Source organism: Mauremys mutica, chromosome 6 (assembly GCF_020497125.1).
Source record: "Mauremys mutica isolate MM-2020 ecotype Southern chromosome 6, ASM2049712v1, whole genome shotgun sequence".
In the NCBI taxonomy this organism is placed as follows: Eukaryota; Metazoa; Chordata; order Testudines; family Geoemydidae; genus Mauremys; species Mauremys mutica.
Window position 1 is genome coordinate 99,944,837 of NC_059077.1, and position 25,114 is coordinate 99,969,950.

At 44.1% G+C, this 25,114-nt stretch overlaps 1 protein-coding gene across 1 annotated transcript in view; it reads left to right on the forward strand.

Annotated features, from left to right (window-relative positions):
- Positions 1 to 19,998, forward strand: part of SAXO1 (stabilizer of axonemal microtubules 1) — a 61,563-nt gene extending 41,565 nt beyond the window's left edge. The window contains exons 2-4 of the mRNA XM_045020460.1: positions 10,722 to 10,901; positions 13,341 to 13,543; positions 18,835 to 19,998. Coding sequence (XP_044876395.1) covers positions 10,722 to 10,901; positions 13,341 to 13,543; positions 18,835 to 19,862 — 1,411 coding nt within the window. The 3' untranslated portion in view covers positions 19,863 to 19,998. The remainder of the gene's footprint in view (positions 1 to 10,721; positions 10,902 to 13,340; positions 13,544 to 18,834) is intronic.
- Positions 19,999 to 25,114: the final 5,116 nt, after the last annotated feature.

The following is a 25,114-nucleotide window of genomic DNA, read 5'->3' on the forward strand; positions in this document are numbered from 1 at the left end:
AAAGTCTTTTGTACAGTTATAATCACAGCAACTTCAACCTTCTGCTCTCCTGAGGGAACAGTTGCCTTTTATTATGCATTTAAGTCTTATTTAAAAGCAACAGATTCTACTTTCCATATGCCTTTATGCACAATGTGTTTCCAGTTTCCTGGTGGTGGTATCACACCCAATGTACATATGTGATACATTTTGACACATTATGCATGTATGTTTTTTCCCCTCCCTAAACATCTATCTATAATCATATGACTGAACCTCTGATTGTTTCTCCATTGCTTGGGAGAAAGGAGACGTCTATAAATATAGTCTGAACTTCAGTGAATTGCTTTGCAGTCTGCCCCCAACACTAGATTCCTGCTGTAGTGCTAGAATGTGCTCCCCAGTCCTTTATTACCGCATCGCTCACACTTCCTATGGTGTTGTCCTAGGGATGGCATCATCTGATCTGAAGCAGAGATTTGTATAAACTTGGCTAGGCCTGGCCAGCACTTGAACGAGAAACCTCCAAGGCAAACCCAGCTGCTGCAGGAAGTAGTGCTGGTGATCCAGCAGGTGGACCTCTTTCCTCTGAGTCAGCACTGGACCAATGTCTTAGTGTGGCAGTAGGGGAGATTGTGCTGTTGGATACAATATAAAGCCAAGGCCTTTGGGCTGCTGTGAGAACCACTTCTGGTTAATTCACGAGATGTTGCTCTTTAGTAACAGTCATGGCACTCACTGATAAGTTATCCTCAGCTGTGTGTCCAGCTATAGACAACGAGACAGAAATGCTTTAATTAATAATAATAACCCAGTTGTCCTGGCCAAATTGTACTGTGGGTACTTACATTTTGCTTGCCTTACATTCTTGCTGCAGTTTCAGCTGGATGCAATATTCTCCTTTACTTTATTTATTACTAATAGATTTTTCTGTGGCATCATTGCTCTAGTATGAGATGCTCACAAACATTACTGAATTTATTCTCAACCTTCTGTCACTGAGAAATGTGATTAGCTAACTTGTACAGATGGAGAACTGGGGGTCAGCAAGACTGAGGGACTTCCCCAATGTCGCAGAGAATAGATTAGAATTGAACCCCGATATTTTGAGTCCCAGTCCAGTGCTATGGTCACAAGACCATCCTTCCTGACCTAAACAATTGTGTGGTGTGAGCTGTTGAATTGCTACTCTGTTTCACTCCAGTGCTGACTGCATTCCAGTGCTTAATGAGTGAGTCTTGTATATATGTGGTCAGATTCTTTACTAGCGTAAATAGGTGAAACGCTCTTGAAGTCAATGGAGCTGTGTCAATGGAGCAGATAATTTGGCCCAGAGCTTGTAAGGCGCATAAGTCCTACTTGTAATCATCTTGCAATTTGCTTTTAATTACCAGAAGTGCTCTGTGCAGGACAAGGAAAGCTTCATAGAGCACTCAACTACTATCAGCTCACACAGTGAAGGATCTTTAATCCATACCTTTAGTCCTACATCATGAAGTGCCTTCCATAGTGCAAGGTATTACAGAGAAGCTTATTTAACCATTAGATAACACATGTTTTAGCTGGCAAATCATCATGGCACAAGACCCAGGCGATGACTTAGTAGCTGAAACATATGCTGTTCCATGTCTAAATAAGCTTTTCTTGTAATACCCTGCACTACAGAAGGCATGTTATGATGGAGAGAGAAAGGTATGGGCTGCGGATTCTTCACTGTGTGAACTAACACTGTTAGGCGCTACCCCTTATGATTTGAGAGTTTCTAGGAAGCTAGGAATTGCATTCCAGGTGACCTCAGTGGTCCATCTAGTCTAACATCCTGCATTTGATAGCAGCCAGCACAAGAGGCATCAATGGGCAATTTGAAGTAACCCCCAGCCAAAAGGGAAAGAATTTTCTTATGCCCTGAAGCATGAGGGTATAGCACCATTGTATATACTGCCCTTTATTAAACAGTAGATGATCTCATTACAAGTAGATGATCTCATTATCCATACAAATGTCCAATCCTTTTAGGAATCCAGACATGCTCCTGGCCTAGTAGCAATGAGTTCTACAAGCTAATTACATGTGTGAAAAGATATTTAATTTGTCACCTTTCAAATTCTTTAAACATCCCTTTGTTCTTGTATCATGAGAAAGGGTAAATAGAAGCATTCTATTTACCTTCCATCCTACACCCCAATCATAGTTCTGAATGCCTCTATCATGGCCCCTCTTATTTGTCTATTTGCTAAACTAAAGCGTCTGGATGTTTTCAATCTCTCTTTGCATGGAAGTGTCTCCAGGTCTCTAGCCATTTTGTTGTCCACCTCTGCACCCTCTGTATTGCTGATAAATCCTTTTTGAGATGGGCTGGCGAGAACTTCCCCCAGCATTCCAGGTGAGGGCATATCACTGACTTATGTAATGATGTTAAAAATATTCCCAGTGTCATTTTCTATTTTATTTCTTATGCACCTTAATATTGTGTTTGCTTTTTTTGTCCAGTGTTGCACAACGAGCAGAGGTCCTTCCTCTGGTGCACTGTTCTGGGAGCCTTTGGAATGAAAGGTGCTGTAGAAGCATAAGATAGTATCGTTATAACAGGTGGCATCTGGTGGCATTGTTATACACATCCTCCCAAGTTCTTCTTCATATGGGCTGAGCAAGCTTTGACTCTTGCAAAGACATGCAGGGTTGGTTTAAGTTTTGTGTAGAGGTGGCTTTGGGAGAGAGGGATCTGTGTGAGCAGGAGAGGTTGCTCTCTGCTTGGGCCTCTGATCAGAGTTAATTCTTGAAGCACTGGGTGTTTGGCATTGGGTTGAGATTCCTGGGAGAAGGGATTGTCCTGCATGTTGTTTGACCACCTCCCTTCTAGGACTGGCTTGTATGTGTAAATAAAGCAAGTTACACTTAAGAGTCTATCCAGACTCTATGTCACTGATTTCTCCTCCACTGGGAAGCTGACCTGCAAGGCCTGCTACCCACTCAGCAGAGGGGCAACACAGGTATCAGAACTGGACTTCTGAATAAGGGAAAACAATATTATACTAAAAAGACCAGGAATATTTGTGGCACCTTAGAGACTAACAAATTTATTTGGGCATAGGCTTTCATGGGCTAAAACCCACTTCATCAGATGCACACATTGGAAAATACAGTAGGAAGATATATATCTATACACACACACAGTGAACATGAAAAAATGGGGGTTGCCATACCAACTCTAATGAGACTAATCAATTAAGGTGGGCTATTATCAGCAGGAGAAAAAGAACTTTTGTAGTGATAATCAGGATGGCCCATTTCAAACAGTTGACAAGAAGGTGTGAGTAACAATAGGGGAAAAATTAGCATGTGGAAGAAACTGCTATAGTACTGTCACTAACCACTTATAGCATGCATCGTAGGCCAAATTTAGCCTTAATATAAGTGGGTGAAATTTTGCTGTAGCACCCTCTTACACTAGGACTGAATCTGACCCTATATCTTCAAAGAGCTGCAAGAAAAAAAAACCTCTGTAACTCATCAGTCCTTGAGTCAAGATCACATTTTGGTGCTGGGAGAGAAGAATTCAAGATTGTGTGTTCCTTTATGGGGTCCCTGAAATTAATGGGCCTTAGTTGTACCCTACAGTGGGAGACTAAGGTTGCTGAAATCCATGGGAGTTGGCAGGAGAGTAAGATCCCGCAAAAGCTGTTGAACTCCAAAGTGACTGAATCATAATCTCAGCTGTTGGAAGATACGGATAGTAGTGAGCAAGCTACAAAATATTAAGTGATCAGCCACTGTTGTTCTAGCCTTGTTTCAGAGCAACTGCAGAACAGGCCTCTTCAAAACAATTTCTAGGAGGATGAAAAAAGCAGCCCCTGGGTTTAGTGGCAGAACACTAGTGCATCCTAACTGGCTCAAGCAAAATGTGGGGCAAAGCCTCAGTGGGTGTAAACTGCCATTGCTCCAGTGATGTCTAGGAAAGCTGAAAATCCCTCCCACAGTATTTTAAGATGGCTTGGTCGTTCATCAGTACAGAACTTGTATTCTGTATTTTGTGTCCCCACAAAGAAAATATATGAGCTAACCACTTTCATGTAGGCAACACACTTACTTGTTTTCCTAATAGTGTCCATATAATATTGACTATGGAACCTGTTTTCTTCCTTCTAAAAATTACAGAAATCCTGTATGTGGCTCAGAGTTCAGCAGTTGTATGAGACCACATTATGATGACTATCTTATATCTACAGCTCTTCTTCACTATGGGGTTTAGCTTTGATTTAGGATTACAAAACAATATTGCACATCTACCTCTAGTAGTGAGGACTCTTTTTTTCTTTGGATTTACATTTGGTTTTTCATGCAAGTGCTCTAATTTCATGGCCAGAGGATATAAAATTTGCTTGCTCTGTGTCTAATGACACTTGGAGAGTTGGCTGCCCTCGCATAGGTCTCAATCCTGCAATATGATGAGCATCTTCTAAAAGGAGGTGAATGCCCTCAGGAACAAGTTTGGGCCCTTTTAGGAATGAGTAGCGATTGCCTTCACTATGCTATTGTCTAATCAGGAATTTGTAAAACTATTGTATGTGTAATGTGCATTAATGTAAAGATGGCCATAAAGTGGTACCTCTACTGTATGATTAAGATTGAAGCATAATTCTAGTCTTTTGGGGTCACTGATGAAATGAAAATGTTAGCTATGGATGGATAGGGTAGTGTGTATTTCTTCTTTTCTCAGAGCATCGCCCTGGAGGGAATTAAGGAATTTATGTGCATTGTCTGAGACTTGCAACCTTAATTCTGCATTTTTTGGGTTTCTGACGCTGCTTATTCATTCTCAGTTTTAATGTTCTTGAAAGGTAATGTGCTCAAATTTCTATGTGCTTGCAACTTTAACCACACCAAGGTTTTGTGTGGAACTAGAATTCTTTTTTTTTTCCTCCTACCCAGTTCCCTAGCCTCATGACACTGCCTATAGAAAAATTGTTTGGTTTTTTTAATATGACAAATCTCCTCAGCAATTGGGATGCACTTTGAGGTATACCACTGCAAGGAAAAGTGCTAGTGAGTTACATTTTCTTAAATGAAAGCTTAGGTCTCTAGCACTCCTTTGATGTCCTGACCTAAGCTTGTCAACACCTGTACCCCATAGCTACATTATCACTCTTCTTACAGGAAAAAAAATGAAAGCCTTTTTGAACGCTATTGAATATCTCTCTGTCTAGGGTTCCACCATTCAGGAGCCAAGGCCCCACATCCTCAAAGGTATTAGGTGCCTAACTCCCATTGATAACAATGGGAGTAAGGCACAAAAATACCTTGGAGGATCTAGGCCCAAGTGTCCAATCCACTTCACGTTTTGTAGAAAAATTCTGCGTTGGGCCCAGACCTAACCTACTAAATTTGAAGTCAATATTACTTGAAGGATCAGAGGCTGCAAAGTCAGAGTTACAATGGAAGCTCTCTGGAGGTACTACCATTGCTTCCTAATTATTAATAGAAATTAAAAACATAGGGACTGATTCTCCTATTACTTATACCAGTGTAACTCAATTGACTCCAATGGAGTCATGTATAATTTGTGCTGGTGTGTTGGGGGGAGGGCTAGCTCAGTGGTTTGAGCATTGGCCTGCTAAACCCAGGGTTGTAAGTTCAATCCTGGAGGGGGCCACTTAGGAATCTGGGGCAAAAATTGGTCCTGCTAGTGGAGGCTGGACTCGATGACCTTTCAAGGTCCCTTCCAGTTCTAGGAGATTGGTATATCTTTATTTATTTATTTTATTTATCAGAGGAGACTCAAGACTATGAAGCATCCATGGGAACATAACAAATGTCACAGTTTATGGATAATCAGGTGTTAGAAATTACGGTACCAAAACTGACAGAATCCATGAGGTAATCTCCCTATCATTTGCCGAGCTGTATTAACTATTAAACTCTCACTGACATACAGACTTACCATGTTCAGATAACAGTGACTTCAGAGCCTAATGACTGTGTGATAGTTTTATAAATATTTACAGGGCCAAAAGGAACAGTAAAGTAGAGCTCAAGGTTTACTTCAGTATTGGTCTACTCCTTGTTTTTAAGTATTTTGCTCTGTGATTTACAGTAGTGTCCATTTAAAACAGTTTTTAAGAAAGGCTCTCTAGCTGCAAAAGTGGCTTATTTTATCAGACGTCAGTGGTGAATTAACACCAGTTTATCCTTTCCCCTGCTTATTGTGTGTATGGGATTCTGTAAGTGTTACAGTAACATGTGTGCATACGTCACAATTTTGGGCAAAGAAGTAGAAGGCAAAACACTTCTTAGACATTTACTTTTCTACCCTGCCATGGATGATTTATTATGGGTAAGCACATGCCTCAACAGCTAACTTTCAGACACCTCCAAGTGTTGTTTTCATAATCTGATATTAAATATAGACCATGCACTTGGAGAATGAAAAAATAATTGAAAGAGGCTGAGTGTATATATTGAGGCAGGCAAAGAGTCTGGGTTTAAACCCAGGCCCATCTCCAGACCAAGGTAGGCTCTGCTCAACACAATAAATGTCTGCCCCGGTCTGCCACAATTCCATGGGCCTGGGATGAGACTGTTTGCAGGAGACTGAGAATATTTCCAGGCCCTTTCCCATTACAAGGATCATCTCCCTCCTGAGGTCCACATCACTCAAGCACTACCATACCACTGTCTTCAGGGGAGCTGATTCCTGTGACCCCCTCTGTTCAGCAAATGAATGAAGGAGAGAACCAATGATAGAACAGCTAGTAAGCAAGGTGTGAGGTCAGGGTAGAGGAAGGAGTCTAGAAGTCGTATGGAACAATTTCAGCTCAATATGGTCAGGGATTCTGAGGCCGGAGCTCCGAGCAGCATTAATCATTGCGGCATTTTGCTGTGAATTGTAGGTCTCCTGTAATCTTACCAGCAGAACCTGCAGCTTCACGGCTCTGCACTTTGTTGGCATGGCAAACTCACCTCTATGCAATTTGTAGCAGAGCCCTCAAATGACCAATGTTCACACGGAGGGGCTGCTTCCATCTCCAGGCAGAGTGAGGGCCTTGCGCGCACAATTGCTGCCCCCTTCCACGCTGTGCAGAGGACAGGGTTATCTGCACCTCTTAGGTGAAACTAAAAGGCACAATGCAGAGCACAGCTTTGCCGAAGGGCGACTAGAGAGGCATGACTATTGGGGGTGATGTTTGGGAAAAGTGGGGAGTATGGCTTACTTCTGCTTGGTTACTTAGCATTATTGTATGTTATGGGTTTCTGTTTTCTCTTAGACTGATACGTATCCGAGGCGCCGAGACTGATCAGAAAGGAGTCGCCTGTGATTTACAAATCCAAATAAGTAAATGAATGAAATCACTCCTTGAATTAATGTCTTCAGCCTTTTAGGACATTTGATTAAGATTGTTCTATAGAAGAACAGAAGGGACCCATCTTTCTTATCTACTATCAACGGTATACACTGGGCCAATGGATTTTTAGCTAGCGCCAGTAAAGCTCTGTGTTAAGTATCTATGCTCCTTGTAAAGCACCTATTAGCTTGGCACTACCCCTGCTTAGTGGCATACCCCATACTTCAAAGGAAGTTAGGACCCAGTTCATTGTTGCCCTGCATTGCGTGCAGCCACTTACTCCAGTGTAAAGTGAACTCTTTGCACTTTCTTTGCTCTGGTGTAAAAGACTGCCCACGGTGCTGGGCGATGACGTGTCCATCCTGCTCTGAATGCCTCCAGTTTTTTACAGTATAGATGTTTTCTCCATAGTCTGAGTAGTAAATAACAGTCGCTGCAGTGGATTCAGGGTGGTTCCGCTGTAACTGGCTGGATATCAGGGCCTCATGCACCCCTTGCTCACTGCAAAGCTGAACTCAGCAGGAGTTCACCGTGTCCAGTCCGCAGAGGAAGGAAAGGAGCGTAGGGTCAGGCATGAGGCCAGCACATTTGAGGCTGGAAGGATCCAGTAGCCATTTCCTCCCCCGGAGGGCTAAGGAGGAATTGCTGGGGATGCCATGAGACTGCGTTAGAGGTCACTGTCTGTCTGTCGCTTCTGAGTGGCCTCTTGTTTGGGAGGATTGAGTGTTTTCTCCATCCCCTCAAAACACTCTGCACCAAGGCCAAGTTGGGTTAGCAGTGGGGGGAAGATTTGCCCCTTGTTGTCCTCTTTCCATCTGAATAAAATCTGGGATTTTCAAAGGCACCTAAGAGTTGACCTTGAATGGGGAGTGGTGCCATTTTCACTAGCCTTTCATTAGGAGATGGGTGCCTACCTCTCTTAGGCTTTTTTGAAATTGCCAATTTAAACGTAACTCTTCAAACATGGTAACAAACTTGGATGATCTCCTTCATTCCACCATCCATCCAAGCCCTAACGCCTCTCCAAGGCAAAGATGAATCTACCGGGGCTCTTTCTGATTTACGATTTCATGGAAAGATTCATAGCCAGAACAGAAAATTGGCTTGTCAAGCAAAGGCTGAATTTTATCTGAGCGCAGAGTCTGTCCTTCCCTTGTGACCTGCAGTTTGGAAAATAATTCTATGTGACCCCATACATAGATCAGTGGCTACCTCTGTAACTGTGGGTAATCAGACATTGACTGATGCTAGATAGACAAACATTTGATTTAATAGCTACTTTATTAACTATGGAAGCCCCATTACTTGAATAACTTGAAAGGAGACTGGATAGAGCACTGGAGAACATACAGAAGGGAATAATCACACACTGGCAGGGATGATGCGCTCGACATAAAACCATAGGTCTTTTCTAGCTGTAATCCCTGTTGGCCCATTCCTGAAGTCTTTACTCAGCAAAACAGGAGGTTGAGTTAAAATAAAAAAAGAGGGATATAAATCCCCATGTTTCAGGGCATAAACTGGTCACCGAGGACCTGGTCAGGAGCCTATCTGAGACAACACGGGGTCTTTCCCATACTGGCTTGTGAACACTGATGCTTGGAACAAGGTGTAGCAATAGTTAGTCCCTTCATGCACTTTCCAGCACTCCCAAAGAGATGTGCCTGCCTCAAGCCCTGGCTTAAAGCCACAAATGAGCCATTAAACTTACTTGTTCTAATCAACACTTCGTGTTGTCTAGAGAAATATTATTACAATTTACCAGTTAAGTCTTTCATAACAACCATTCTGAATCTGGTTTGAGATCCTTCCTTAAAGGATCACTGCCACCTGGATTTGTAACCTTCTCTTTGGGACTGGGCCTGTCGTCTTTGCGTCTTCTTTGTACAGCACCTAGCACAAAGGGGATCCTTGACTGAGATTCCTGGATGCTCCTGTAACAGCAGCAATTACTAGAAATAACTTGAAATCCTGTCAATTTCAAAAGCCGAGTTAAAAGTAGCTCCTCTCTACACCTACCTCCAAGTCCCTTTGGGGCTGGGAGCAGGATGGGGGGAGGGCTACAGTCACATTTTCTATGGGACAGTCTCTCCTTTGCTGTAATGTGAAAGAGCCACATAAACAAGAGGTGAAACTGAGTAACTAACCATACAGTGAAAGCAAAGTGCTGTCAAATGCACAAAGAAAATATCAACACTCGCCCCTGCCCTGCCCAATTTCTTTTGAAGTGATTTCAGGGATTACTTGGAACCATAGTATGTAAAAGCTTTCCAGACAGAAAAGTGGCTTTTTAAGTAGAGGGAGCCTCTTTAAAATTACAGATAGCATCAATCAAGCTTTGGCTAATGGTTTTGAAATGAGTATATTATTTGATGATTTCCATAAAGCCCCTGACTTACTATCAATGAAAAACAGAGCGACCTTGACTTTGGTTTTGATTTGGTTAATCTGAAAGAGAATGTTTGTTTAGCTCAGCACTAGATTTCAGACTTTTTTAAGCTTGTGCAGAGCGTACCTCAGGGATCCATTCTGAAAGGTTTATTGTTTACAATGCTGGCTTATGATCTGCATCAACTTGAAAATCCAGAGGTAAGCAGAGGTTTCCAGGCATTATGCTACTTTGCCAACGCAAGACGTGTCGAGAGCCAAAGAGATGGGTTTAAATGTGCTAGATGCAAGTGTGGTTTGTAAATAAGTTTAAAAGGAAGTAAAGCACTGTAAATATGCCATCTGGCAGTAGATTGTAATAGAGTGTTTCACAACCTGACAGGCCTTCAGGGTTTCAGAAGACATAGCCAAGTGTCAATGGGAATTGAGCGCACGCAGTGCCTTGCAGGATCGAGTCCTTTTACTTCTGTTCCTATTGGCGGCAATGGAAATGTCACTGCATCAATGGGAGCAGGTTTATGCTGTTAGGGCTGGATTCTCCCTCGTCTTGCACTTACTTAGCCATTTAGCGCTGGTGTGACGTGAGTGTGAAATGCCACACAGGGGTGAGTGCTGACCTGGTAGTACTTCACACACACTTTGCATGGCTTTGGACCATTGCACAAGGTGCAGGCTGTGGAGACTCCAATCCTTAATCAGACCAACTGAGCAAAAGGGTGTTAAATGGAGTGCCCAGTCTGGCACAATAGGGTGTATTTAGCTAAATCTAGGATCAGTTAACTTTTTCTAGCTTGAGTTAACTCATTGTTCTAACCTAAGGCTGGTGTTTTTTCATAGGTTGTCATTAGTACAGGCCAGGACTTTGCCTGATGATTCGTAATGCCCTATAGTTAGTTGTAATTAGTTACTTCTGATGGTGGGTGATTTGTAACCAGTGCTGCTGAAGCCCTGCACCAAAATCTCTGCTCCTCCCTGAGGCTCAGGCGATAACGTTCATGCTACTCTCTTGCACAGGCGCCACCATTGCCCACATCTTCCCACCAGGATCTATGAGAAGAATGAGAAGCCATGCTTCCTGTCGGAGTACGTGGAGCAATACCCCCTGTATCCCTACGCCCATCCCAGAGACTCATTCAAGCCCAAGGCAGACTACCAGAAGCAGCCAGTGGCCGTGGAGGGAATGACAACTTTCAAGTAAGAAACAGTGAAAGGGAGGGAGGGTGAGAGCATGAATGTGGGGATGGGGAATAAGCATTGCCCTCGAGGCGCACCTGAGGAGAACACTTAGTTACATGCTCCATAGTGGGGCTGTGATAACTTTGCTGGGGCGGGGGGACGGGACGGGACATTGGGGAATAATGTAGGGAGCCAGAGTTTGGGGTGAGCTGCTGCTGTGAAGGCAGCTGACCCATCCAGGATGGGGAAATGTGATCTGCTGAGAGGGGGCATGGTTGGGCTTTTGGCTTTCACCCTCATTTTTACTCATTTGCAGCACTGGACAGACTCCCTGGGAAGTCAACAGGAATTCTGCATGAAAAAGAACTGAGTAAGGCTGGCAGGCCTAAGCTCATTGGATCAGGGACTATACAGTACCTAGCACCACAGGGGCCTGGTCCAGGAGTGGGGCTTCTAGGTGCTAAACCGTACATACAATAAGTGGCCGTGTGTTTTTAATGATGATGGGGGGAAATGAGATACACCGAGTACCACGCTGTGCAATGCTGAACCATTTTTGAATCCCAGCTGTGCCGTTGTTCAGATTGTGAAATTTAAATACAAGGCCTGGGGTTTACCTGTGCCCCGTCCTGACTTCCCCCTAAATTAATCAGCAAACCTGCTCCCTGCTAGTGTAGCACGGGGTGTGTTATGCTACTGAAATGCAAGACTCTGAATCTTCAGTACACGGCTGGCAATTTGATTTCTCTTTCCTCAGCTGAAGGCCTCTGGTTGAGGTTTGAATATATTGCTGTTTACTTACCTCTGTGACCTCAGGCTCTGTGATCAATAATCCCTTCCTCATCTGTGCTCCATCTAATGCGAGACCCAAAGAGCTGCCAGGGAAGGTACTTTTCAAGCCCTGCTTCTCTCTAAGGGGGATGTGCTGTGGTGTGATGGGTCAAGCGACCTCTGCTCTTTCAGTAGATCCCAATAGCAATTTGTGCAGCCAGGGTTACATTCATTGCTGAAGCAGAAGCGGCTGGATGTGGAACACTTGTCCAGAGCTCATACAAATGCCAGACTCAAGTTCCGCGTGCAGGAGCCACTCAAGGTATCCTGGTATCTCTTTGTTAGTCTAGTGGAAATGTAAATTTCCATCTGAAATTCCATTTCCCTATTTCCAAAGTCTCAGTCCTCTGGTTACATTTGGTGACTTTTGTATAATCCGCAAAAGCCAAAGGCCTAGATTCTTGCTACACACAGCACTACTCAGGGTGGGGTGTGCTGTTGTGCTGGTTTGGTCCCCTGGCCTGTGACCCCAGGGGCAGATACAGCAGTTAGGGAGCAACAGGGTAGAGAGAGACGCCCCCGCTGTGCTCCCTCCACCAGCAACAAGGTGTAGTGGCACAGTTGTTGCTATGTTGTCTGATGTTGGAAAGATCCTTTGGGGACAGTTACTGTAGCTTTTGGGCTGGCGGTTTGGTGCAAAGTGGCTGTGGTACCCTGGAGGAACTAAGCCATGACATAGGACCATGTTAATGAAAATACAATAGACCGGTCATCCAGCACTGGTCTCTGGCTGTTTAAATAGTTACCTTAGTCCAGCAAAACTTTATATATATATAAAGATATTGCATCAATGTGTTTTTTATAATGATACACACAGTAGAAGTTGATCCACACAACCACACTAAGAACAGAAAAACACCAGTTGAGGAAATGGTTAACATATTTTTCATTAATAGTGCCCCATCCAGAAATGCAGCAGCCCCTTCGTTGGCTGGGCTGCTGGGGAATGCACTGTCAGAGGATACCTGCCATTCCCCCTGCACAGAGAGGGGTCTTGCATGTGTCCCAAAATAGTCACAGGGCTGAAATACTTTGACTGGGCTTTTAAAAAGAGCCTAAGGGAGTTAGGTGCCCAACTCACATTAAATGTCAATGGTATTTGGGCACCTTATTCATTTAGGCACCTTTGAAAAATTCCAGCCTTAAAGAACTTATTGCTCATAAATATTACGGAGTGATGGCGTTGTCTCAGGCCATGCCTATTACAAGCCCTGGCCCAGCTCAGTCCTTAAGAGAAACATGCCCACCTGCTCCACCAACGTGGACCGTACCTGTAACATGGGCCTCCAAATAGTGTGATGTGCACAGATTAGAACGAGTCCACGAAACTCATTGGCTAGATGCTTTTTTGGTCTAACTTCATTGAAGTCCATAATTAATTCTGTGTAAACCCACTGGGTTCCAAGGAGGAGGAATTGGGCCCACTTGAAGGAGTCCATGCTCCTGTTTCACACATACTGTAATTACAGGAGTACTGCCAGCTTTCTACAAGTGAAAGTCTTGTGTATTGCATTAGCCACCTTTATTGCATTATCCAAACTTTCTTTGGGTGTCCAGCAAAAGGAACATATACTTACTCCTCCAGACAAAGACACAAGTAAGATGTATTGCCTTTATTATTCACAGGAGAGATTACGTACCTCATGAAGTGTTGCCAGTGAAATTCAAACCACCTGAAAAGTATGTCAAGAGTGATGAGAACATGGATTTAATCTCAGTATATAAACAAGACTACAACCCCTATCCTATCTGTCGAGTTCCTCCCTGCTTGCCCCGGGAGACTAACTACACCTCCAATGTCAAGATGGACACAATGCCTACGTACAAAGGTATGTGCCCTCGCAGCGGTTTTGTAGGAGGGCTTCACTTGTAACATCTTGCTTCAAGAGAACAGAATGAGATACACAGACTTTTGCATTTGTTATTTCTTATATTGCCCTGATAGGTTGGCTCTGTAGGAGCCTTAAGAGAACGACTGGAAAGTCAACTAACCTGGGTGCTTTGGGCTGCACTGAGGCTAAGGACAGAATTTTAATCTTCTTAGTGTCAAGTTTGTCAGGCCCTTTCTTCAGGGTAGGAGTGGGCTGCCTGTTGTGTCTTTGCGGTGCCTTTTCCTTCTCTTGCCCCTTGCCTAGAGCATCACTGAGAGCTTCAGCACTGCCCTAACATCAGCCATGAGGGGAGAGGGAGTGCTGAAAAGCAGTGCTGAATGCTCTACCGGTGTGGGGCAGGCTAGCCCGGGATCGTAACTAACTGCTGATTAGCTCAGTCACTCAGTCAGTGGGGCCGGTCCAGTTCAGAATGTCGCCCAACACAAAGCAAGAATCAGCTCCCAGTGATGCTGGTATCAACTGGGAGCCGTTCCAGTGTTTGTGAATTAATTATATATATTTTAAAGAATGAATAATTGCTGCTGTTTCATGTCATGAGATCTGGGGCTGGGGAGGGGGGCTCCTGTTGGGGCTGGAATGGAAGTGGCATTCTCCTTTTCTGTCCCAGGTTAAGGAGTCCTTTAAATTCTGACAACTGTTCCCACAGATAAGGTTCACAACTTCTATCGCACTTCACAATCATAGCCCACAAAACTCTTCAGATAGGTGGGCAAGTATTCCTAGCCCCATGTGATGAGTGAGTTACTTAATCTCTCCCTCTGTGCCTTAGATCCCCATCCAAGGCCATACACCAGGTCAGGTGCAGAGCCTGGTCTCCCAGTCTTGTGCCTTGTCTACTGGACCATTACACCCCATTTAATTGTTACTGCCCTCACCAGAAGGTCTCACAGCAGGGATCATCTTTCTTGGCTCAGTGAGTGCTAAATGCTACTCCCTCCAGAACCTGTAAACACTACTCGTGAAACAGCCACAGAATGGCTACAAAGCCACCTGCACTGCTTCCCTCTCCCTAGGGGTTGAGCACACTGGGACGAATACTGCATTGTTATACTAGCATGAATCCAGCGCAACTCCACTTGCTTTAGAGTTGTTTGTCATAGAACACTAGGGCATTTTGCCTCTGCTTCTAACCTCTGCTCGATCAGGGACTTGGTCTTAAACAGTGATCTGCTAATGGCAGCCTGTCGTGCTACCACTAGAGGGCTGGGCTTGCACTTTGTGTGTTACTTTAAATAAGGGTGGAATATTTTATTTTTTTCCTGCTGTAAAACAAGAAGTCTACTTACTCAGGCTGATTGCTAGTATGAGGGTTTGGCCCTATTCAGCACAAGCAATTCTCTATTTAAAATAAAAATCAAGCAAGAAAATAAAAATGGAAAAAAAACCCCATGTGACTGCAATGTTACGGTTACACAATTAAAATGACGAAAAGCCAGAAAATCGGTGTCCATGTTAAAGCACTCAAAGCCTCAATGCTTTATACCAGCTGAGAATCTGTCCCTACGTGTTTAGCTATGCTTCCATTCGACCTAAGAACCATATGTAAATCTTTTTGTTTTATCCGTGTTTAGGTCAGGACCTTTACTAGTGCGCTCAAGAGCTCTAATAAAATGCAGTACAGTCACATTTGGTTGCAATTTGCAGTATTTTTCAAAACACTGTGCAAATGGAAATCTCCATCTAACAACCCCCCACAGATTTGGTTCCATATTGAATTAATTCATTTTAAATGGCCATAGGTCACAAATGGGAAGGTTTTCAATGTGCTTTTACCTATTCAGCCTTGTGGCATAAAAGGCTTTATCAATCATCTTTCAAGGTGCAATTTATTTGTAATGTGCTGCTCTATGAGGTTTCAAATAATGCCACTTTGGCCATAAAAGCCTTTCATATGAAGTCGTGAGTCCACCCAACCCAGTGGTATAGGGTGGTTTTAAATGATGCTATCAGATATCACAATTAATGTCTGACAGCTTTGCAACTTGATTTCTTAACACTGCATGAAACATGGTTTCAAAGTTTTCATCTCCTCTTAGTTATGCGTGTCTATCTACAGGTATATAATCAAATTAAAATGGTTATATGGAGAGCTGCCTGAGCCTAGGAACATGTGGTTTGTATCGTAGGCTCCTTCCCATACCCCCTAAAGTTTTCAGGCTGGTGATACATGGGAAACCATTAATATCTACTGGAAAAGAATTAGTTCCAATAAAACTGTAACATATTTTGAAGGGATAGTAGCATTGTTGGCTTAAACTAAAATAAATTCATAATGCCTAGGAGGACTCCAAATGTGTGGCACTTACAGAAGTTTAAAATTGAAGACACATGGAAACTATTTCGAATATGTTGCAAAACTATAGTCTCAGTGAAGTGCCTGGACTCGACTATTACAACTGACGATGGGAAGCCCTGACTGGTTTTGGGGTGCAGTTTGGTTTTGATTAGCTCCTAAGGCTCATCTGAAATGTCAGGCCTTTTCAACTGGATCTACACTTGCTTGGAGACTGCATGTCCTAAGCAGCGGAGACTCCGAAGTCACCCACTTCTTAATAAGCCCCTTACAGCCTCTCTTTCTATGATTCATCTTAAACACGGGCTCTTTGTTTCCCCTTCTAGACCTCCTACCCTGGTAAAGTGATGTGGCCCACTCACCTTTCAGCTGGCTCTGCCTTGCCTTTGTGCAGTTCGACTGGCCGGCAGCCCTCTTGGGAGGGGGGAGCAGGGCCGGCTCTAGGCACCAGCATCCCAAGCATGTGCTTGGGGCAGCACTTTTCAAGGGGCGGCACTCCGGCTTTTTTTTTTTTTTTTGCTTGGGGCAGCAAAAATCCCAGAGCCAGCCCTTGGGGGGAGGACAAATGACTTCAGTGTGCTTTGCCCATGGGCACTGAAGGCACACCAGAGCATTCTCCCCTCTCTCCATACGTACATTACTAGGCTTTAAAGGTAGGAGAAAAGGGATCAACAGAGAGGGGCTGGAGTAGATTGGGGATCAGTGAGAGGCTGCAATGGGCAGATGAACTAACTTAGAAAGGACAGGTGGGATAATAGAAAAGGGAATTTATCAGAACTAACATCAGCCTATTTGGATCAGTCCTTATAGTTTCCAGGACTAGTCCACCCAGTCTTGATCATCACAATTTTACCTTTAGCTCATGACTCTCATCCAGGTGGGAACCACACCACTTGATATATTAACTGGTTGTGTAAGCTGCACAGAGTGGCCAAGGCCATGCAAACAGTACACTTCTTGAACAACATCAAGGCCACTGCTATTTAGGTTCCTAGCAACAATCTGAGCATTGCTGATATCTTTGAGTGTCTGGAAAAGTTACTACTTCAGGTGTGCTGCGGGTGGCAAAACACCCTTCCAGATCTCACTATGGCTAGACATCCCCACAGATCTAGTAGTGGAGCCTGATGAACTTAGGCCGGGACTTTAGGGCCATATTTTTAAAGGTATTTGGGCACCTAAAAATGAAGATTAATGATTAGTGGGATTTTCAAAAGCTCCCAAATTATCTGACACCCATTGATTTCAATAGTAGCTAAGCGTCTATGCACTTTTGAAAATCCCATTAGGGACCTATCTACATCTTTAGGTGCCTAAATACCTCTAAAATCTGGCCTTTAATATCTAAATACAAGGAAGGCTGGTACTATGTAAACACTTAAAATAAATAAGGCCAGATTAGATTAGACAGATCTTCACTCTGAGGAAGAAAATAAAATCCTGGCCCCACCGAAGTTACTAGGAGTTTTGCCATTGACTTCAATGGAGCCAGGATTTCATCCAAGCTGAATTTTCAAACATCAGCCATGGCACTTGGAAGGTCCCCATGCTAACAGGCCCCTCCTTGCAGTTTTGCGTGGAGTTCATTTTTGCCTGGTGCACTGGGGATGCTAGGCTGAGGTCAGAGTATGAGCAGTAGCAGTGCTGGCCACTGCTGCCATTTCATGCTGGGTGTCAGGGCAGAGAGACTGGAGAACAAATGCTTAATTTAAAAATAAGCTTTAATTTTTCAACTTTGCATTGTAACGAGCACAGCTCTAATATAATTGTAATTGTGCTGTATTATAGCACAATCATTCAGAGGGACTAATACTGTTTGGACTGGAAAATTCAAATATCCCAATGCCTAACTGCATCATTTACTTTCTGGTACTTTGAAATCCAGACTTCCTTCCTATAAAGAATCAGCTGGAACGTTATTTGTCTCATGCCTCTCAATGTGGTTTGAAAGCAAAAAAATAAGACTTGGGTTACTGCCACTGCTATTTCATTTCAACTTCCTACCAGTAACCATATTGCTCTCTAGGGGCAATTGCGCAAGATTAGTAAGAGGGAAGAAAGATGGCTTTGTGGCTACAACACTGGACTGAGCGCCAGGAGTTTTTGCCACAGATTTCCAGTGTGCTCTGGAAGTCACTTTAACTCCCTGTGCCTTGGTTTCCCCATCCATAAAATAGGATATAACATGCACCCATCACCCAGGGCTCTACAGAGAGTGTACTAATGTTGGCAAAGTGGTAGATTATACTTAGTCTTATACTTAAGACTGTAAGTAGTTTGGGGCAGGGATCAACTCTGTTCTATGTTTGCACAGTGCCCAGCACAATGCAACTAATTAATAATAATAATTGAGGTCAGGGTTCTGCACGTGTTGATAGCACTGCTAACATATAGAACAGTGCAAAGAAAGCGGGAAATGCCTCTCTCTCCACTACTCTAGATGCCATCAAGAAGAAACCCTGAACTCAGTTCTGGGCAGGGAAAAACTGTCTAGCCAATTGAAAAGATCAGTCGTCACCAAAGAGGAAGACACAGCGAGAAAGGACTGGCTTGTAGCTGAGGCTCTAGATTGAGACTTAGGAGCTTTGGTTCAATTTCCAGATTTCTCCCCGACTCGCTGTGTGACTTTGGGCAAGTCACTTAACTCCCAGTGTCTTATCATCATCCCCATCTTACTGAGATGATGAACTAATCCTCTCTTCCCACTATTCTCTGGGTGGTCTATTTAGATTGTAAACTCCTCAAAGGCAGGGATGGCCTCTCACAATGTGTTTGTACGATGCCTACCTAGCACCTAGTAGTATGGTGCCTACTTGATTGACACAACTAATACAAACAACAAATACTAATAACCAAAGCATAGGCTGTTATATTTTTAAACTAACTACAGAACTTGTGCATTGATGGACACTTAAAACAGATTCTTATATTTCAGGTGACTATGTGCCATGGAATGAATCAAAACGAGAGATGATTAAACCAGACAATAAATACCATCCATCAGAAGCAAAATTTGACTACAGAACCACTGTCCAGGATGATTATATATATAAGGGACCAGTCGCCACTCACAGCTGCAAACCTCTGAATCCAGCCCACATGACCAAGGCACCTTTGGAGGACCTGACAAATTATAAGTTGAATTATGTGCCACATCCCTTGGAGAAACGCTTTGTCCATGAGTATGAGAAGTATAAACCCAGTGAAACCCAATTTGATGGCCTCACCACCCACAAACAATCATACAAGGGTCTGGCTGGCCCGCCTGCCAAGATAGTGAAACCGTACCAGTCAATGCCAACCCACGATCTCCCGTTTTCCTCTTCCACAGAGTTTCGGGAAAAATACCAAGCTTGGCCACAGCACCCCATGTTCACCAGAAAACCTGATGTGTACGTGCCCCCCGTAGAGAAAATGGACCTTCAGACAACTACTCAGACTCATTACACGTACCCTAAGGGACAGCCAGCCAAGGCATGTCGGCCCTTGGGCCATGTTCCGAAAACCACTGCACCCTTTGACAGCTGCTCCACCATGAAGGATGATTACAAGCCATGGCATGGTAAGAAAGCAAAACCCATCATACCTGCCCCAGAACTTACTTTGCCAGCAGAACCAATGGAGAACCTGACCACCTTTCGGGCCCATTACGTGCCTCACCCCCCCACTTTCACTAAGAGCCTTAAGCCAGGTTGCTCAGCTGCACGGCCTAACGTGCCATTTGATGCAGAAACCACCTACACCACCAGCTACACGCCGAAGGAAATTGTCAAATGCCTTGCCGCCTACAAAGAACCTCCAGGCTATGTGTTTCAAGAAATCGATGCTGTCGGTCACAAGTTCTACTGCCCTGTTTCGGACGCTGAACGCTCAATGAGTTCAAAGAGTAAAGAGCGAAGAAGCAGCTTTTCTGGGAATGGACTATACCTACCTGGCCCAAAGGAACTACCAGTGACGGCCTGATTTTTTTTTAACCCTCTTTTAAACTGATCATTGATTTTATTCCTTTAAAGAGCTTAAAATAGCTCCCAGGGTGTAGCTCCTGGTGGAACACCTGAGTAATAAGAATCCTAATGTCTGGGGAAAGAACATTTTAATCACGTGGTTGTTGGTGTTTTTTCTATCTCCCAAACTCTGTCTTTAGTTAAGCAATGTCTATGTTGTGGTGACAGATTTCTTGTTCATAAACGTATCAGGCACTAAGTTTCCTCCATGATGAGTGTGGTACAGCAGCCTAGATCATAGGTAGACAGATCCCCTACGTTACAATAAAAACAGAGGTTAGTTTTGAGTGCAGGTAAATAGCACAAGCCCAAGGTCTATCCGTATTTATTGAGTCCATAAATGACAAGAAAAAAAAGTTGTTTAAAATTAGATTTTTTCAGGATTGTGTCTCCCTTAATAATCACAGAATTGTAGGGCTAGAAGGGACCTTGCAACATCTAGCCCCCTGTGCTGAGGCAGGACCAAATAAACACAACCTCTGCCTTCGAAGCCTATTCCAGCACTCAACTATTCTTATCGTTAGGAAGTTTTTCTTAATAGCTAACCTAAATCTCCCTTGCTGCAGATTAAGCCCATTGCTTCTTGTCCTACCTTCAATGGACACAGAGAACAAGTGGTCACCAACCTCTTTATAACAGCCCTTAACACATCTGAAGAATTATCAGGTCCCTGCTCAGTCTTCTTTTCTCAACATTAAACATGCCCAGCTTTTTGGTTTTTTTTATTAAACTCTTTCTTTATAGGTCATCTTTTTGTTGTTCTCCTCTGAAATCTTCCCAAGTGATCCACATCTTTCCTAAAGTGTGGGTCCCAGAATTAGATGCCACAGTACTCCAGCTGAGACGTCATTAGTGCTAAGTGGAGTGGACAGTTACCTCCCATATGATACTCCTGTTAATATACCCCTGAATATTAGCCTTTTTTGCAACTGCATCACATTGTTGATTCATATTCATTTGTGATCCACCATAATGCCCAGATCCTTTTCAGCTATACTACTGCCTAGCCAGTAGTTCCCAATTTTGTAGTTGTACATTTGATTTTTCCTTCCTAAGTGTTTTGCACTTATTTTTATGAATTTTCATCTTGTTGATTTCAGGCCAATTCTCTATTTCGTTGCGGTTGTGTAGAATTCAAATTCTATCTTCCAAAGTGTTTGCAACCCTTCCCAGGGTGGTGTCATTCACAAACGTTATAAGCATACGTGCCACTTGATTATTCAGGTCATTAATTAAAATGTTGAATAATACCAGATCCAGGACTGACTCTGGCGGGACTCCATTAGATGTGCCCTCCCGGTTTGACAGTGTACCATTGATGACTAATTTGTGAGTACGGCCTTCAACGATTTGTACACCCACCTTATAGTGATTTCATGTAGACCACATTCCCCTAGTTTACTTATGAGAATGTCATGTGGCACTAGGGCAAATGCCTTAGTAAAATCAAGATATCAAGTTACATTACTGCCCAGAACATTAAATGGGAAATCTCACAAAGTAGGAAGAGTCAGTACTTGGATAGGTTTACCTTGGAGGTCTCTTGCTACAGGAAGTTGTACTAGTACTAGGAAGTCAATACCGTTGGGTAGCACAGTGGTTCTCAACAGGGCGGTCCGCGAGGCCTTGCAGCTAAAACCCAGAGCCCAAGCACTAGCGCCTTCCATGGATCTGAAGCCCCAATCCTTGGTGCCCGGCTGAAGCCACAAGCAGCAGGGCTGAATTCCGGAGCCCTGGTGCTCCCCACAGGGCAGACGCCCTGAGCCTACGGACAGAGTTGGGGGGGTGGGACACGAGGGTGTTGCCCCTCCCAAAATTACAGTGCAAGAGCAGGGCGGCCACAAGGCAGCTCCACTCCCCCCACCTCCTTCTCTCCCTGCCCCCTGGCCAGGTCGGAGGTGGGAAGCCAGAGCCAGGCAGTGGGGGACAGCTGGTGCCATGGAGCAGGCAGCCATGGCATTTCCTCGCTTCCTGCTGCTGCAGGGGGTTGAAGCTGCTCCTCAGCTCCCAGCCCCCTTTGCTCATGCAGCCAGTAAGAGCTGCCTAGGCGGGGGACCCTGCTTTGTGGCTGGCAGAGCCCTCGGGGAACCGGGAGCCCCCCTGCCACACTGTCCCTCCCTGCTCTCTGATCTACCCCACCGCTGGCACACAGCCCCTACCTACCTGCTGCCTGCACCCTGAGTGGTTTTCAAAATTTTTGAGCTGAGCCTCACACCTTTGAGTTATAATTTTTGATTGCCCCTCTCCCCAACCCAGACAGGCTGGGTGGCTTGCTGAGGTGAGTCAGGGGGTGCAGGTGGTGCTCCCTCCCTGGACCCCACCTTGTGGAGCTGGCAGGAGCCCTGGCAGCCCCTGCCCACCCAAAATAGAAGTCAAACTACACCTATGCCCCAGGGTCCCCCCTCACTGGGCCCTGGAATTTTTATAGCATGTCATGGGGGGCCACAGAAAGAAAAAGGTTGAGAACCTCTGAAGTAGCACATTTCCCTCTGAAGTCAGTGCTAAAGCAGTGCCCATGCATGTTGCTAGGTGGGTCACGGTGCAACTGGAGGTGGCATCTTCTGGCTGTGACAGAAAACCAAGGTTCTGACCACTGGTGCTTATTTAAGTTTCCAGGGTGCTTTTCTGCAAGATAGATACATTAGTTCTGTTATCCAGGCCAATTTCCTAAAATCCCTCCCCTGAAATCAGTTGTAACTTGAGCAGTGGTTCTCAACCATTTCAGGCTCTTGACCCATTTGTAAACCTTGACGGCCCATCATGACCCAGAAACTAGCTATAGTGCAAAAAAAAATCTGGCATATTAAATATTTCTTACCCACACTGTATAATGTACACATTAACATAGTAAGTACTAAACAAGTGTACTGTGTGTTCCATAGTGCCTCTCCTGTCTGGCTGGGCTCAGCTCTCTGCTCTCTAGAGTTAAGAGTGCCGTTCAGGTTTGGCCCAGGCCCCTGATGTGGGGGCTGGTTGGACCACATTTGTGAGCATGGCACTGCAACCTGGAGTGGGGTTACAGCAGCACTTACTCAAATTTGGTCTGGACAGCTCCCCTCCCCTCTCTTCTTCCCCGCCCCCCAGCATCAAGACAAAGGGGTGGCTGGGAGAAACCTGAGCAGCATTCTGACCCATGCACTAGGTTGCAACACCTTATCCCCCCACCCCCGACTGCCCATTCCCCACAGCGCAGGAACTCCCCCCCCCACCCCCAGGCCATTGACACAATTTTGGATGGCTAACCACAGGCTGAGCAATCATGATCTAAAGTATTGTTAATTTCTAATCTCAAGCGCTAAGCATTGTTGCTGTGCAGTGTTGCAGAGAAGCTCTGTTTCAACCATAGAGGTGGCTCCACTTAAATAGATTGAAGTGATCCCTATGTATTTTAGTTATACACGTGAAGCCCTTGGGAATGGAAGTTCTATATCAGTGGTTGGAAACTGAAGCTAGACACATTCAGACAAGAAATAAAGTGAATATTTTTTTTAACATTGAGCTTAATTAACCATTGCAACACTTGAAGTCTTCAAATCCAGAGTGGATGCCTTTCTAAAAGATATGCTCTAGTTAAGACAGAAGTTCTGGGCTTGATGCAGGAGGAACTGTGTGAGATTACAGGATCTGTGTTATACAGGGAGGTCAGACTAGAGGATCAGAATGGTCCCTCTTGGTCTTAAAATCTAGTAAATATTCTCTCACCTCTGATGGTGCAAGAACTCTCTCCTTTTACAGCTCGTGCCATCTGTAATAGACTTTATGGCATATCAACAAACCATCTAAGGTAAAATCTCAACTGAAAAGATTTTACTTGCTAATCTCTTTCTCGCTGTTTGCTGCTATTTATTACAATTATTTTGAAAACTCTCTGGAACACAGGTTCTATGAAAGAGGCTACTCAGGTTAAGTGCTGGGAAAAGGATTTGTCTTCTTATACAATAAAGCTCTTTGCCCGTTAATTTAACACTCTCACTTTAACCTGACCATGAAAATGGAGCAGAGTGTGTCTAGGATGTAAATCTATCTTTTTTACTGTATTTTGCCATATGGAATTTATCAGTATCAATATGGGTCTAAGTATAAATGTTACAGCGTGTGAGTAACTGCTGGTTTTCAAACATTAATAACAAAAGTCCAGATTCTGCAAACACTACACCAACTTCCACTCCACAAAAGCATGTGCCAAATCAATGGAACTGATTTTTTTCCAGGGATTTCACAGCATGGGAGCTAGCTATGTATTTTTGCTGACTTGTACCTTAATAAAATTTTGAGCAGGGGGTTGGACTAGATGACCTCCTGAGGTCCCTTCCAACCCTGAGATTCTATGATTCTATGAAAATGCTTTAATGTTTTAAAACTAAACCAGAATAATACAAGGAGCCTAATTTATTCACATGAATAAATAATTTGCAAAATCCCACTAGAATATCCTTTGGCTTTTTTGGGGGGGGGGCGGGGGAGAGGGGAAGGGGAGTCCACACAACACCTTAAGTGTACATGGTGCAGTGTAACAGGTAAAATGACAAAAAACAAACAAACCAACTTTCCTACCCTGAAGAGCTACAAACTAAACACACAAAAGCCCCCCACACAACAGGACTGCTACTACTTCTGAGTACAAGGAATTTCATGGACAAGTTCTAAATTCCACAATGTCTGTGTTGACTTTTAAAACGAGCTTTAGTGACGTGTCTAGGTTTGTCACATGCATAACATGAACATAACTAGGATTAGGACTTAAGTTAGACCCAGTGACTCCACAACAGTGACGTGGTTCTTTTTCTTTGCCCTCGTGATCTGCAGAAACTCAGCTTCTTTCCCATACTTGGGACACTGTGTGCCCTCCCATTCTCTCCCTCCTGCATGACAAGGTTCCCCATTCTCTGTGTTCCCCCATTCCTGGATTTTTTTGCATTCTCCCCATGGCAGGGGCACTGTGTATCTCTTTCCCTCCCCACCAAATAGCTTTCTTCCCTTGGACTGGAAGGGACAGGCCAACAGCTGGCATCTTTCCCACTGCATGAAGCAGGCACTGGAGATGTTGTGAGCTAGGAGGGAGGAAGGAATGAAGCCTCCTTTACTCTCCTTTCCCTCTGTCTCCTCCTGCTGACTAAAACACCCACCCCATAGGTGTTAGGGACTTTACAGAGAGTTAAGAGCAACTTTTTAAATAATGATAGCTCTTCCAGTTTTCACTAAAGTCACCAG